This window comes from Panicum hallii, chromosome 6 (genome assembly GCF_002211085.1).
Source record: "Panicum hallii strain FIL2 chromosome 6, PHallii_v3.1, whole genome shotgun sequence".
Taxonomy (NCBI): Eukaryota; Viridiplantae; Streptophyta; class Magnoliopsida; order Poales; family Poaceae; genus Panicum; species Panicum hallii.
In genome coordinates this window covers 34753561-34769392 of record NC_038047.1, presented here as the reverse complement: position 1 = coordinate 34769392, position 15832 = coordinate 34753561, and the positions used below count along the sequence as shown (strand labels likewise).

Here is a 15832-nt window from a genome sequence, read left to right as displayed (position 1 = left end):
GGTAAACTTAATCTTCTTATAATTTTATTTAAAAATTAATAACATTGGTTAAAAAAATAAATACAATTTTTTAAATAGTTCTACTGAAAACGGATACGGATAGTGGATAGTGCTGGATATTGTCGAATACGGATGTGAAATTGGATAGAGAAAAATAATAAAAATCGGATTAGAATGTATCCACCTTATTACCACATTAAATTCGAATACGAATACGGATATCTATATTAATATTTAAACGGATACGAATATTAGATATTTTAAATATCGGTATTCAAATCTGCATCCCTGCCAATTGCACGCCACCCGGAAATCGAGAGCACCGTCCAGACTCGAGATCTACCCTGCCGTACAACTGCAACACGCGCCACAAAGTCAACCCATCAACCCAGAAAAGAAACGATTTTAAAAAACAGAAAAGAAACGGCAAATTTTTACGGAAGCGTCGAAAAAGAAAAAGTTCAGGGGAAAACTTGTCCTCGTCCCTAACCCCGCGTTGGCGTCGCGTGGCCTCCTTCCGTTACTCCCCGTCGGCCCGTCCCACTCCTACCACCTCTCTCAGATCTCCCCCCTCCCTCCCCTCCCGCCACCGCCCCCAAACCCTACCCCTCGGCCCCGCCGGATCCGCCCCGACCCGGGACCCCGCGGCACGAGGGAGGAGGAGGAGGAGCGGTGGCGCCCGCGGTGGTGGCGATGCGGAACTCCATCGCGACCTACCGGGAGAGCCTCTCCCGGCTCGCCGTCGAGGTCGACGACGCCGCGGCCGACGAGGTCCCCGCGCCGTCGCCCCCCGCGGCGATGGGAGGGGACCTCTCCGCCACGCCGCCGTCGTCGGGGAGGCGCCGCCGGTACTCCCGCCCCGGGCCTGGCACCGGCCCCGGCTCCGACCCCGCCGACCCCGACGAGGTAACCCCCTTTCCACGTGGCAAAATTTCCCTTGCGAATTGGTTGGAGCGGAGGCTCCGGTGCGCCGTGCCTCTTAGCGGGATCCGAAGCTCTACCTTTGGCAGTCGATGCTTTGAATCCGTAGCCCACACGCGTAGCTGGGATATCGGAGAACTTGCATTATTATACTTACTACTCTTCTTGAAGAACAAATGAGTACTGCATTTGAGTGCTCATGTCTGGGTTTAATGGGGCTGGTCGTTAGTAGAGAGTAGGACTTGGATTGGTGAAGGTTAAATTAGCCTTTGTGTAAGGTAATATTGATTGATCGGGCAATTGATATGGTTCGGGTCAGGGTGCATAAGTATACGGCTATAGCTACCAATACCTTCTCTCTAAGTTGGTGCAATGCAGATATCTTAGTTTTCTAGGGTTACTTAGCGCAGAAATGTCGCGAATCATGTTAAGCCAGGTGGTTGTTCTAGTAGATTGTTAAAACCAGTGTGATTTAAACGCCTTGCTAGGATAATGTGCTGTAAAAAATGGGGTGGTTAGTGGTGATCATTTCACAGGACATATTGCACAGAATCCATCCCTGGGGACTGGCGTACTATGTATGTGCTGATAGCCATTTTTGTTTATTGGCTGTCGTTACTACTGAGTATCCAGTTCTTTCCAAATATTGAAGTGCAAAGCAAGCTTTTGTTTGGAATGTTACATGAGGTTCTACTATACATGAAAGCAGATCGTCTGGTTCCACTTCTGCATGATACATTCGAAAACAGTGTAATAGTTACAGTTTGAAACTTCAAATCCATGTAATTTCATTTCCATTGCAGATTTCTAAACTCAGGGAGGAGATACAAAAGCTTCAAGCTTCAGAGGCTGAAATAAAGGCATTATCATTCAATTATGCTGCAATGTTGAAGGAAAAAGAGGTATACCTATTTAAAGGTCTATCTGTTTTTCCCTTTTCTGCATATCTGCTTGCCAGACTATTTTTAATAGGCACATTGTTTTTCAAAATCAAAATCATTTTTAACTAGTTTAACACATCATAAAAAGGTAATGTATCATTATCTGATGTCATTAGAAACATAAGCAACTTTATTGATTTTATGGGGCTTACAAGCTTTCTCACATCTGGTGTGTATGTTTTTGTAGGAACAACTGGGAAAACTTCGTGAAGAAAATGGGTCTCTTAAAAGAAATTTGGAGAGCTGTAAGGCAGTTTCAGCCAATTCTAATGTAATTCAGTGTTTTATTCACTTTTATAGAGTTACTATTTATCATTCATTATGCTATATGCCACTATGATGCATTCTTCAAATCTCACAGGGTACTTTGGAAAGATCACCCAGAGCTCAAAGGAATGCAGTTCAGGAAAATTCATTGAACGTCACCAAGCAGAATGGATATGGTGGTGGTTCTTCACATGGTATCCAGCCAAATGGGCTGCATTCGGTGACAGGGAATCATAAGGTAGTTATAAGTTATAAGCAGTTTCATTGCACTTTATGTTATTTTGTAACTTAATAGATTGTGTTGTCTTCACACCCTGATCCTATTTGGAAGTTGTTGACAATATTCCTTTTCTCCTACATATATGTGTTAAAAAGAACAACTTTCATCTTAAAGATGTTGCTTATTACATTGAGACGAACCCTGTTTTTAATGTTGAATAACTGCTACTGCACTTAATTGACATCAAATAATGCTACAGGGAAATGTGTTGGAGGAAGAGAGAGCATCCTTTGCTATCAAGCAGGCTAGTCTAGAAAATGAAATCAAACAATTGAAACAACAACTCAGCAATAAGTCCAAGAAAGAAACTGAAATAGAAAGGAGGCTAGAAGGTATGTTTGAACAAGGTCCAATTTGTTCTATTTTTAAACAGTCAGTAGCCAATATTAAAATTTACATAGCTTTATTCACATAAATCTTCTGTTTCTGCATTTTAGATGAAAACAAGCTGAATGGATTTCTCCAGCAAGAACTAAATGAACTCAAGATCAACAAAGAGAGGGTAAGTTTGTTTTCTTTGCAAGTAGATGCATATGTATCTTGATCCACAGTCAGCAGTATACAAGTTTAGTCTCCATGGATATGATCCTTCTTTTATATACTTTTATAGATATCGACTAGCATGGAGGAGCTGCATAAGGAACTTAATGAGAAGAAATCAGAGTTGAGACGCGTGCAAGATGAGTTGAGCAGAAGGGACAAGGAGCATGTATCAGATGCATCTCTTCAGAGCCTAAGGAATATGTTAATGGCTCTTCAGAAGGAGAATTCCGATCTAAAGGTCTTAATAGTTTGTACATCGGCTTCAGACCTCTGATGTTGCTATACTAATTCTGCAAATGCAATGATCCTATGGCAAAGATTTTGACAACAAAGAAGTTTCCTTCTGCAGATAGAGAGAGCCAGGCTTGAGGCAGATCTCAAGAGTATGAAGAGTACCTCACAAAAAACAGCCGGCAGTACATCTGATAACAAAATTCCTGACTCGGAAAAGGTACACTCTTGCTCTGAAGCTGTGCCTCGTATAAATTTGTATGGTAACAATATCTCTGGAAGATGCATGGGCCTCCTTTTATGTTCAAAGGCAACACTTTGTTATTTTGATTTTTTGGAAGTTGATGTCAATTGTGGAATCAAGGCCTTGATGCATATAAGCTTCTTGATTTCCTGAAATGAAATGTACTACAGATTTTGCTACTAAGAGTATTCCTAAAACTATCATTATCTTTTAGTTTGTACAATTCACAATGGATTACTTTTTAACTAAAGAGTTATGGACCAACAAACAATGTTTGTAGTGCATTGTACCTGTTATCCCACTAAATGTTGAAGAGAATGAAAGCACATTTCACTATGGATTACCTGTTCACTAATAGTTATTAGGCCAACACTACAGTGCTCTGTAGTGCACGGTACTGGCTATCCCACTAAATGATGAAGAGAATAAAAGTACTGATGTGCTTGTAGTTCTACTGTGAAGGTTAAGGAAGAAATGGATTTGTTGAAAAGAGAGTTACAGGATGCTTCTCGTGAGAGAGACAAAGCAGTGCAAGATTTGGCTCGGCTGAAGCAGCATTTGTTAGATAAGGTAACCACACATTCTTATCTTATAATTTGTTGAATTGTTTTTCCCTACTTGTGATGTAAGAGTGGTCCTTGCGTCATTCTACTTTCTAAACACAAGTTATATGCAATATCTTATGCAAATGTGATAAGCTATTTAGAGGAGCAAAATGATGTGCAAACTGAGGGACAAATCCTTATTCTTCATTAGGACCTTGAGGACCAAGAAAAGATGGATGAAGATAGTAAACTCATTGAAGAATTGCGGGTAATCTGTGAGCAGCAAAGGCTTCATATAGTGCAGTTAGAGAGGGCTTTAAAGGCTGAGATAGCAAAGCAGGAGGAGAACAAAAGGATCGTAAATGAAGAGCACCAGAGGTCAAATGAGCAGCTGGAAGAATTGAAGTATAAGCTTGCTACCTGTATGAGTGCACTCGAATCAAAAAATGTGGAGCTGCTAAATCTTCAGACTGCCCTTGGACAGTACTATGCTGAGAGTGAAGCCAAGGTGATTGAATTCTTAGAGTATTCGTTGTTTGGAAATTAATAATTTGCAAAGTTTCAGATTGGTTATGGTCTTTAATATGTATGTAGGAACGGCTTGGAGGTGATTTAGCTGTTGCGAGGGAAGAATTGTCTAAACTATCTGAGTCATTAAAGGTAAAAGCAGCGCATACTTTATAAATGCCTGGGCAAGCATTTATCAACTTCAGTACTTTGATTTTCCCTCTTATTTTATACTTCCTCCTTCCAAATTGTATGTCATTTTGGCTTTTCTAGATATATAGTATTTGTCGTGCACTTAGACATACACTATGTCTAGTTACGTAGTAAAAACTATGAATCTAGAAAAGCCAAAACGACCTATAATTTGGAACGGAGGGAGTATTAGATTCATGAATGACTAAATTTGGTGTGCCCACATACTTTGATGGTGCCTAATTGACATTGCTATGCCATATTCTTTTTATGCAGGTGGCAAATCAAACGATTGAGATTGCAAGAAGGGAGAAGGAAGATATGGCTACCAAACTTTCACAAGCAGAGAGGATGTTAGCAGATGGGAAGCGCTCCATGCAGAAGCTTGAGGATGACAACTCAAGATTGCGACGTGCGCTAGAACAAAGCATGACAACAGTGAATAGGATGTCATTAGATTCAGATAACTCCGTTGACAGGTTGGTAATGATTGCATTGTCTTCTTTAATGATTCTAGTGAATCCATATATGGATGACTGCTCGTTTGTAGCTATGTATATGCGTTCTTTGGGGTAGACAATTTTTCTCCGATACATGCTAAACTGTAAAGTTCAATACTTTTCTAAATGAGCATGGACAAACATTGGTACCCAAACCTTTATAAGAAAATTAGATATCTGAAGTGGAAAAATTGGGCTAACAAAGTTTTCTTTTTCTCCCCCCCATCTTTTCTCCTTTTTCAAAAAATAATTGATGGATGTAACCAGAGTAATTGACTGCTGGTTAATCTATGACCATACTATGCCATCTGCAATTGTACATTCCAATTTTTAATCTTCCTCTCCTGTACCGTAGTTCTCTGATTAGCAAGATATTCTGTGGACATAGATTTTTTTTTTCTTCCTGCACTTTCATTGGACATCATTAAACGCTATGTGTTATATGCAACAGATACAGTTAACAAAATTTTGCTTGCAGGCGCATTGTGATTAAACTGCTAGTCACCTACTTCCAGCGGAATCACAGCAAAGAGGTGCATGGCTTATCCAAATCAATTAGTGTCTTGTACTTTCAATTAAAGTACATTATCGAATAATATCCTAATGTTGGATATTGGCAGGTTCTGGACCTCATGGTTCGCATGCTTGGCTTCTCTGAGGAAGACAAGCAAAGGATTGGCTTTGCACAAAATAGTGCCGGTAAGGGTGTTGTCCGTGGTGTTTTGGGTCTCCCAGGACGCCTGGTTGGAGGAATTGTTGGTGGTGGTTCATCTGGCAAATCTGCTCAAGCATCTCAGGATAGCCAGGTGGGATCTATATGTCCAATGCCTTGGTTTGTTCTTTCATAATACCATGTGTTTCACTTCCGAAGCTCAGCAGATATTGAGAACCAATAAGCTGGATCTTTGCATTATGTTACCATCCGTTGGTTGATATTGGTATCCTCGTGCCATTATGTGCAGTCATTCGCAGACCTATGGGTGGACTTCCTGCTCAAGGAGACAGAAGAAAGGGAGAAACGGGAAGCCTCAGAAGCTGCAAAGCAGTTGCAGGACGAGAGCCAAACTGCAACTAGTACAAGTAGTTCGTCAGGCGGCCAACAAGGATCACAGCACCCCTCAAACGTGGCACCTGGCCCTTCCACAACCACAAGGCCACATGTGTTTGGTCGTCCAGACTCTGAATTCTCAACAGTTCCACTCGCATCATCGTCATACTCATCTGTGCCGACTCAATTTTCAAGACCACCTCAAAGATGATTGCAATCAAGTGTACACTGTACAGTATGGGATTCCTTTTTGTTCTGGGGTGGTCCTGCATCCAAAGGTTAAGCTATTCGTTTCATTCGTTGACAATGCGAAGATGATAATAGTTGATTGAAAAGTTACTTTTTTTTTTCCCTCCTTGGGCATGTAGAAAAGGCAATATGTAAATGGAATCCTAGACTCGCACCCTACACTAGGGATGGAGATAAAATTAGAATTGTCCATTATACCATGTACGATCTGAGAATTGGAACCCTGTGTACCGGTGTTGTACTGCTATGAATATGAGAAAAAGTTTTGCATCCCAACTGATTGATTGGTATTGGACTTGTGCAGTGCAGTATTGTGATGCGTTATGTTGAAGCGAAAGGGAGCCGTGCCTGAAACCCTGGTTAGTGGTTACCCTTTTCCCGGACGATTAGGGTTGTAAATTCTGCAGAAAGATCGAAAATCCGAGCACAAAACATCCTAAGGGGAAAAACGGGGAAAAGACGAACATGGCTTCATATAACAATAAGTTAAGAAACCTTGACGTTGCAAACAAACCTAGTCGTTGTAGTATAGTGGTGAGTATTCCCGCCTGTCACGCGGGCGACCCGGGTTCGATCCCCGGCAACGGCGGCATATTTTGTTTTTTTTACTCTTTTTCATGCTGTGCTTGCCATTCGTGTTGCTTCAAATCCTGGATCTCTAATGTCAAGTTCCTGCCTTCTTTCTATTGCAGAAATCATCCTCCGCTGGCTGCTGCCATTATCTGGCAATTCTCACATTTACGAGCAGCCCTATAATCGCGTACAGCTCCATACCCTGGATCCGACTTGTAACTTGTTTAAGAATTGGCATCCCAATCTGAATTTGTTGCATGGTTTGTTTCAATTGCTTCACTGTCATGCAGAAGTACGGAGCTGCAGCTGACTTGGGTGTAGTAGTGCAGCCAACGGCCGTGCATGCCCCATAACCTTTTCCTTAATCTTGCGTTGTATTTTCTTTTTGAAATTTGTTTTGTCTCTCGTTGAGCTTTCATACACAGTGGTATGCACCGATGTACGTCTCCTCTTATGATCTTGTTTGTGACTGCAGCTCCTCAATATATTCTAGTTCAGTAAGCTCTGGAATTTTGCAGAGACAAGGAAACCGGAACAGTACTTCAACCATTGCTTTCTGATGGCAGCCTGTGCTAGATCATCTTGAGTGGTCCAACCAGTTGCTGTTTGCTCTAACACAAGCAAAATCACAATTAGTCACAAATTCTTGAGTAAGTTCCTGCTACTCAAATAATTGAACTTAGCAACAAACAAAATCACTACTACAGAATCGGCCATTGTAAACACCCAATCATAGCCGGTTTGAACCGAACCGGTAGTGACAAACTTTTATCGCCGGTTCCAAAGTAGGTGGTCGGTTCGTAATAGGATCCGGCGATGATAGGTTCGTAATACAAAATTAATGCTTCCGAAACAGATGCTCATGTTTGTTGAAATGCTGCAACAAAGAAAATATATACAGTAATTACTGAAGTTGATCGACAATATGCCCTAGTAGCATTATAATCTCTATCTCTCTATAACTTGTAGATTTTAAATAGTTGTAAAATGGAAGCAAACGCCAATGCCATATGCCTGTGCGGCTGTGCAGATCGATCTGCTATCCGATGCCGTCATCAGTTGTGCCCTCTGCGTTCAGTTGTTTCAGTATGTTGGGCAGGCTACCTTTCCAATTACACCAATGAATGCCTACGTTAACTATAGAGCAGAGTTATTATAAACCTTAATTAGGATTTATGATCTGCATGTGTTACAAGATGACTTCTCTATATATGCATGTAGCAACAAAGCATATCACGAACAGCTAGCTGGCTCTAAAGAGCCATCCTTTGGTATCATGTTGACTTTATACATTCTGCGAAGAGCATAATGTGATGAGCCACCCACCACCATGTGTACGCAAGATGCAGAGATTGGCCAAATCTGGCATATTGAAACATGCTTTTCTGTATTCTTCAATTAATATTAAGTGATTGTTCAGAGGAATTGTGCAGTTACACTACATCATGCTATACAATTACAGAAAGATATCGTCTATGATGTATTAATCTATGACTTATTATATGAAATTGCAAAGGCCAGGAAATAGATTATCAAACAGTAATCTCCGGATTGCTCGGGAAAAAAGAAGAGTAACCTCTGGTAAATTGAAAATTATCCTCGTCACCCCCTCATGATTTGGAAGGAGTTTTTACTGTGTTCATCTATATTTTATTTAGATCCGGTGTTCCGTTTCATTTTTTTATAGAAAAAACTCAATTTGTGTCGAAAATAAAAGCAAATTCACGTACAAACTTAATTCTATGCTCACGGATAAGTCAATGCTGTTACTGTCGGTACATACATACAAGGGTACCTCCTACTAGTGTGTTCAGCCCGAGGGGCACGAGGTTATCCGTAACCTCGCACTAAGCTTTTGGGTGACAGAGTGTACGGCCCGAGCCTGATAACTGGGGGCATGGTCTCTGGACCTCCCCCTACGCATTAGCAGGTCCGGCGCCTCCACGTGCCCGCAAGGACGAAGTGCTCAGGAACAGCTACCACGGGCCCGGACCACCGCAGGATGGTCTTGGGCCCCCACGTGCGGAAGCCGGACCTCCTAGGGGGGCCTGAGCGCCTGGGCCAGCCAGGGGGCCCGGACCTCCCATCCCACCGGGGAGGAAGTCAGGTGCCGCCACGTGCCCCTGAGGAAGCGGCCGCTAAACCAGTACCACCACGTGTCCGGTGGATTCCAGCCTTCTGCGAGAAGCTAGCCCAACTATCGCATTAAATGCGGGTGGTTGGAGTGCGTGTGCCTGAGACAGGGCATGGGCTGCCCTCTGACACGTTGGGCAGGTATGGATGACATCACGGTAAGCCCGCCAGTTACTGAGGCAGCGCATCGCGTCACAGCGCCGCTTGCGTGGGCGAGGGACGTATGGTCGCATCACAGCACCGCGCGCGTGGGCGAAGGGTTATTATGACCTACTATAGGAAGGCCACAGCGTGCGCTGCTACAGTGCGCAATTGCTACAGCATGGCGGGTCAGTATAGCCCCTTCGCCTGTCAGTGGGAGTTGACTCTACAGCGACAGCACGACTCCCTCTACGCATATCAGTGGCAGCAGACCCTATGCTAGCAAGACGGCACAAGACCATATCCAGATGGAGGATACGCACGGAGGCTGATGAGGAAGATCTCTGGATCTGAGGCATTTAAGGCTCCAATATGTACATTATTTAATATGTCGCCGGGTCCATCTGTCGGGACCCCGCTCAGTGTACACTCTCCCCTTGAGCCTATAAAAGGGAGAGCGCGCACGTTGGAACACACAAGTTCACAACCACACAAGTCTTCACAAACTCTTAAGCAATACAACACATAGTGAACGTAGGGTTTTATGTTCCGGCGGCCTGAACCACTCTAAACCCTCATGTGCTTCTCGTGTTCGTACGCCTCTAGATCAAGCATTCCTTGACTTGCCCCAAACTCATCCTAAACTAGGATTAGGTAGGTGCACTCTGCCACCTGGCTATAGAAATCCTCCAACATTTGGCGTGCCAGGTAGGGGGAGGTTTGGTTAGCGCTTGATCAAGGCTCAAGACCACAATGCCACGGGTAGTCGAGCACCATGACCACCCGATGTGGGAGGAAGTGGCGTCATCTGTGCCGTATGCCTCTCACTGTCCACCATCGAGGGTTGTGGCGCGCGTTGCCCTAACACAGCCCACACCAAACGGGCCGTTGGTGGCGGCCAGGGAGCTGCTCCACAACCTGCCGGATGCGGCGGCCTCGCCTGACGTGCTGAGGTAATGGCATGACGACGTCGACCGCCTCCTCAACTTGGCGCAGGTCACCCCAAGCTCAGCGGGGGGTCTGCATCCAGGCAGCGTCGCCGAACTGGGCGAAGGGGGTCAGTCTAGCACCTCGAAGCTAGCGGTCCCAGCGGCACTCCATCCGTGGGGTCCGCCAAGGATTGTGTGCACCATTGAGGGTCCCAAAGACCTCGAGGAGCCGCATCCAAATTCTCAATGGGGTCCCGATGCATGGATCTCCGAGATTCGGGACTACCTGAAAGACAACAACCTTCCTGAAGACCATGTATCCGCTGAGCGCATAGTGCGATTGGCTAAGCGATACGCGGTGGTAGAAGGGGATCTCTACCGCCATGGCGCCAATGGCATCCTCATGCGGTGCATCACCCAGGAAGAGGGCTGCGACTTGCTCGCAGAGATCCATGGAGGTGAGTGCGGAAGTCATTCTTCATCCCACACGCTGGTCGATAAGGCCTTCCGGCATGGCTTTTACTGGCCGACAGTGCTCCAGGATGCAGCTGAGCTGGTAAAGTCCTGCAAAGCATGCCAGTTCCATGCAAAGTAGATACACACTCCGGCTCAGGCTCTGCAAATGATTCCACCCTCTTGGCCTTTCGCTGTATGGGGGTTGGATATCTTGGGACCTTCCCCAGGGCTGTCGGTGGATACCGGTATCTGTACGTTGCCATTGACAAGTTCACCAAGTGGCCGGAAGCTACCCCTATGGTCAACATCACCTAGGCATCTGCTATTGCGTTCCTCAAGTCAATCGTGTGCCGGTTCGGAGTCCTGAACTGAATCATCACCGATAATGGGACCCAGTTCAAGAGCTGGCACTTTCAAGAATATTGTGAGGACATCGACATCCAGCTCTGCTTCGCTTCTGTGGCACACCCCAGAAGCAATGGCCAAGTAGAGCGGGCTAATGTTGAGATACTCAGGGGGCTCAAGGTTCGCACCTACAACGATCTTGAAAAGCATGGTGCAAAATGGGTTGACCAGCTTCCGAGTGTACTATGGGGGAACCGGACCACACCCAGCCGAGCAACCGGGGAGACCCCTTTCTTCCTGGTCTACGTGGCCGAAGCATGCCTTCCCCCGGAGATCACTATGGGCTCGCTACGAGTCCAAGCCTTCGATGAGGAATTGCAGGAGCGGTAGCGCCGTCAAGATGTAGACCTCATCGACGAGCGAAGATGGCGAGCAGCGGTTTGAAATGCATGGTATAACCAAGCGCTCCAGCGTTACCATCAACGGTTCGTGCATAGTAGGGAGCTCTAGGTCGGGGACCTAGTCCTGCGGCGAATCCTAAACCGAGAGGGGCTCCACAAGCTCTCCCCCAGCTGGGAGGGCCCCTTCAAGGTGTCAAAGGTGTGCCGACCCGGTTCAGTTCGCTTAGCTACGGAGGAGGGTGTGCAAATACCCAACCCATGGAACATTAAGCACCTCCGTAAGTTTTATCCTTAGGGGCTTAGTTGAGAATAAATTTTTTCTCTTATAATAAGGTAGCACCTCCGTGCGGACCAGGGCGGTGGAGGTCCACCCTTGTAAACCCGGCCCCTGGCATTCATCACACATTCTATTTGTACCAATTTACCAAGAAAAAATTTATTCTCAGTCTATCTTTGAGGTTAATGCAATTCAGTTCTTTTTCTTGCCTCCCGCTTACCCTAACCCCCATGTGGTCCCTTATTCCTGTGCCGTGCTTGAGGCCCGAATTGAGTTGCTGGGTTGTGTATCCGCCCAGGATCCCTCCCTCACAGGAAGGAGGGGTCCGGTCTTCTGGGGACCAGCTTCAGGGAAGCGTACTATCCTCGGGGGAGGCCCGGAGTCGTGTAGCCGCTTAGGCTGGTTCTGTACCCTAAGTCTACACACTCTACCTCCCTAGGATAAGTGCCGTAGTACCTAGAACTGCGGATCCGGAAGTCCGGATCCCTTCAATCCTAAAGGCTGGGTCCTGGCACTTTGATTCACTAAGCCTAGTTTTACATCTCAAAGGACTCTTGCCAGTGAGATCCAAGACCCCGTGTGAATGTTGCTAAGTGCCGATCCTAAATCATGTGCAGGTCTAAACCTCATTTTCGGGGTAGCTAGCCCCAATACCTTGCGACTATCTCCCAGGGGGCCAAGGGACCTCGGGGCTAGGGGGCACATGACAGAAGGAGAACAAGCAAATGAAAAACAGCCAAGTTTTTATATTGTATATCATACATAGAATATTACATTACTTATAATGTGTACAAAAACAATTTGTATTACATATCGTACACAAAATTTTACATAACTTACAATATGTACAAAAACAACAAAAACTACTCTAGTCCTTCGGCAGTCCGGAGGGGCCTTCTCCTTCTATAGGTCCGGCTCCACGTTGCGCTCGAAGCGGGAGGCCATGATCTCCACTGCCTCTTGTACTCCCTCCCGGGTGGCGGCCTCCACTTCCTGTACGGGGCCCTCCAGGATTGGAGTTAAGGAGATGGCGGAGTCGTGGCTCCGGAAGCAGGTCAGGAAGTGGTCTACCACCATCCGCACAAGCTCCCGCCCTTCGGTCTCGAGGCGCGCAACTAGAGTGGATTCCAGCTGTTGCAAACGCTCGACGGCGGAGTCCAGTGCCGGAAGAACGGAGCCGATCGAAGAAGGGGCCTCTGCAACCTGGATGAGACTTAGCCCAAGGGGTTCCAGGGCGGTGCTTGCTTCACTGATCCACTTCGTGATCTGCTCGACCCCAGTGCGCTGCTCTGCCAGGAGCCCCTAAACCTCAGCCTCGCGGCGCTTGAGGGCCTCGAGCCGTTGGGAGAGGGATCGGCTCTCCTCCTCCTGGCGCAGGCGTCGGTCCTCGAGGGCTTGGGTCCGGGGCTGCAGGTCTGACCGGAGGGCAGAGACGCGGGCCTCCTTTTCCTTGACGGCTGCCTCCCGGAGGGACATGTCTTGCTCCCAGTGGTTGAGGGCGGCCTGCTCATCATCGATCGTCTTTGCCATAGCCTTGGCAGTGTCGATGGTACGATGAGCCACCCACTCCTTCAGCTCCACCTCCTTCTCCTTCCGGGCCGCCGCCTTGTCCCGAGAGACGACCGCAATCTCCTGGTCAATGACCCTGCCCATCTTCTTGCGGAAGACCTCGCGCTCTTGCTCGAGCCGGGCTCGCTCCTCGGCTGCGCGGGAGGACACCGCCTAGATGCGGTTCCTCAGATGGCGCTCCCAGTCTGAGAGCCGGAGACTCTTCGCCTTGAGCTTCTCCCACTCACGCCGGAAGCCCGCTTCCACCTCCTCCATCGCCCGCTGGGCCTTGACCAGGAGGCGAGGAAGAGGGACCTCCACCGGGCTCACAAGGAGGCGCCTCCCATGCACCACCTCCGGCTCATCCCCCTGCGCGGGCTGGGGCTCGGAGCTGGGGGCGCCTGCAACTTCTGCTGCAGCTGCCCCCACAGTTGCCGCCTCCACTGGCGTCTCCACCGTGACCTCCTCCGCAGCCGGCTTTGCAGAGGGTGCCCCTGCCGTGGCTCCCGCTGCGGCCGCCGGTGCAGCCTCTCCGGTCATCGTGGCTGGAGGGGTCGCCTCCATTTGTGGTGCGGCCTCAGCCACCGGAGCTCCGGCCCAGACCTCCGCGGCCGTGGGCAGGGCTGGAGGTGCAGTCGGCGATGCTGCCAGCCCCCCAGCGGTGGTGTAAGAAGCCTGCTGGGGGCCGGACCTCCCGACCGAGGAGTCGCCGGAGGAAGCAGAAGTTGAGGCAGGGCAAATAGTCCTGGCAAGCATCATCAAATTTAGGATTCAATAAATAAAAAATAAATAAAGAGAGAGGACAAGGGGAGTTAACCACTCACGTGGAGCTCCGCACCACCCATCCTGCCTAGAAGACTGGGATTGCCTCCTGCCTGAGGCTGGCGCCCCGGGCGACCGGCGGGGCTGCTCCACCGTAGGCATCTCCGGTGGCGGTGGGGCTTGCTCCTGCCGCAGGGGCGGTGGCGGTGGTGGTGCCTGGCGCTACTATGGAGGCTGAGGCGGCAGCGGCGATGGTCGCTGCTGTGGTGGAAACTGTCGCGGCTCCTCAGGCCTCCCCTACGGCTGCTGCTGGCGATGGGGCGGCGGCAGCGGAGCCCGGGAGCCACTCTGCCCCCCCGACTCCGATGTCCTCTGGTGTGGTCCAACCCAAGAGGCGGCGCACCAAGTCGAGCTACTTCTGACGCTGGAAGCAGCGAGGATGGTTAAGAGGAGACATGGTGGAGATTGCTGCAAATCCGAGGGCAAGGATCGTGCGGAAGCAGGAAAGGAAGAAAGCACCGGGCAAAGAGAGCAAATCGCAAAAGTGCGAGAGAAGACGAAAGGGCGCTGCAGCGTCTGGAGAAGGCAAGTGCTAAAAGGAAGCTAATCCCTGCGGCACATGCCTTTAAATAAGGTTGTTCCCCCTTTGAACTCCATGGCGACCAAGGGGAATCCGAAGAGTCGTTCGCACCAAGCGCCCGTCTCTCACCCCCTATGACGGGTGAGCCCGAGCCCGCCAGTCAAAGGCGTGGTCGCTGGAGGCGGGAGGAAAAGGTGGAATCTGAACCGCTGGTACAGCGGGACGTGCGCGAATAAGACGGAAGCTGAACCGTCAGGCGCGCTGAACGCGGGTAGTGGATGACGCCTCGGAGATCTCGCCGGAAGGGGAAAGTCCTTCTTGCCCCTTCGCAATAGGAGCAAGTAGTCCATCCAGCGCAACACAAGATTATGGCCCCACCTGCGGGTTCGTACCTCACCCGAGGTGGGCTCGGGGGCCTCTGTCGGTACATACAGATAGGGTACCTCCTACTAGTGTGTCCAGCTCGAGAGGCGTGAGGTTATCCGTAACCTCGCACTAAGCTTCTGGGCGGCAGGGCGTACGGCCTGGGCCTGATAACTGGGGGCACGGTCTCTGGACCTCCCCCCACGCACTAGCAGGTCCGGTGCCTCCACATGCCCGTAAGGACGAAGTGCTCAAAAACAGCTACCACGGGCCCGGACCACCGCGGGATGGTCTTGGCCCCCACGTGCGGAAGCCGGACCCCCCAGGGGGGCCTGAGTGCCTGGGCCAGCCAGGGGGTCCGAACCTCCCATCCCACCGGGGAGGAGGTCCGGTGCCGCCACCTGCCCCTGAGGAAGCGGCCGCTAAACCAGCACCGCCACGTGTCCGGTGGATTCTAGCCTTCTGCGAGAAGCCATCCCAACTACCACATTAAATGCGGGTGGTTGGGGTGCGCGTGCCTGGGACAGGGCATGGGCTGCCTTCTGACATGTTGGGCAGGTATGGGTGACATCACGGTAAGCCCGCCAGTTACCAAGGTGGCGCGTCACGTCATAGCGCCGCGTGCATGGGCGAGGGAGGTATGGTCACATCACAGCGCCGCGCGTGTGGGTGAAGGGTTATTATGACCTGCTACAGGAAGGCCACAGCGTGCGCTGCTACAGTGCGCAAAGGCTACAGCACGGCGGGTCAGTATAGCCCCTTCGCCTGTTAGCGGGAGCTGACTCTACAACGACAGCATGACTCCCTCTACGTATGTCAGTGGCAGCAGACCCTATGCTAGCAAGACGACACAAGA

At 48.9% G+C, this 15832-nt stretch overlaps 1 protein-coding gene and 1 non-coding gene across 3 annotated transcripts; both read left to right on the top strand.

Moving 5' to 3' along the window:
* Positions 1 to 561: 561 nt before the first annotated feature.
* On the top strand, positions 562 to 6758 carry LOC112897517 (golgin candidate 4). 2 transcript variants are annotated; one of them, XM_025965823.1, is made up of 15 exons: positions 562 to 906; positions 1725 to 1823; positions 2050 to 2133; positions 2224 to 2367; positions 2609 to 2741; positions 2847 to 2911; positions 3020 to 3190; positions 3302 to 3403; positions 3890 to 3997; positions 4184 to 4480; positions 4567 to 4632; positions 4948 to 5150; positions 5650 to 5704; positions 5792 to 5977; positions 6134 to 6758. In XM_025965823.1, exons 1-15 carry the CDS (start codon positions 694 to 696, stop codon positions 6428 to 6430), a joined length of 2223 nt encoding a protein of 740 aa, XP_025821608.1. In that variant the 5' UTR covers positions 562 to 693; the 3' UTR covers positions 6431 to 6758. The 2 variants fall into 2 exon arrangements, with proteins under 2 accessions (XP_025821608.1, XP_025821610.1); XM_025965825.1 differs by having other exon boundaries at positions 864 to 906; positions 2050 to 2107.
* A 227-nt stretch (positions 6759 to 6985) lies between these two features.
* Positions 6986 to 7057, top strand: TRNAD-GUC. Its single transcript has one exon. It is a non-coding gene; the product is annotated as a tRNA-Asp (tRNA).
* Positions 7058 to 15832: the final 8775 nt, after the last annotated feature.

Excerpts from the sequence above, each read along its gene's own strand:
- LOC112897517 (XM_025965823.1), top strand. The coding sequence starts at position 694 with ATGCGGAACTCCATCGCGACCTACCGGGAGAGCCTCTCCCGGCTCGCC. Across the intron at positions 3,404-3,889 it reads AAATTCCTGACTCGGAAAAG|GTTAAGGAAGAAATGGATTT; the intron begins GTACACTCTTGC and ends TCTACTGTGAAG. Across the intron at positions 3,998-4,183 it reads AGCAGCATTTGTTAGATAAG|GACCTTGAGGACCAAGAAAA; the intron begins GTAACCACACAT and ends ATTCTTCATTAG.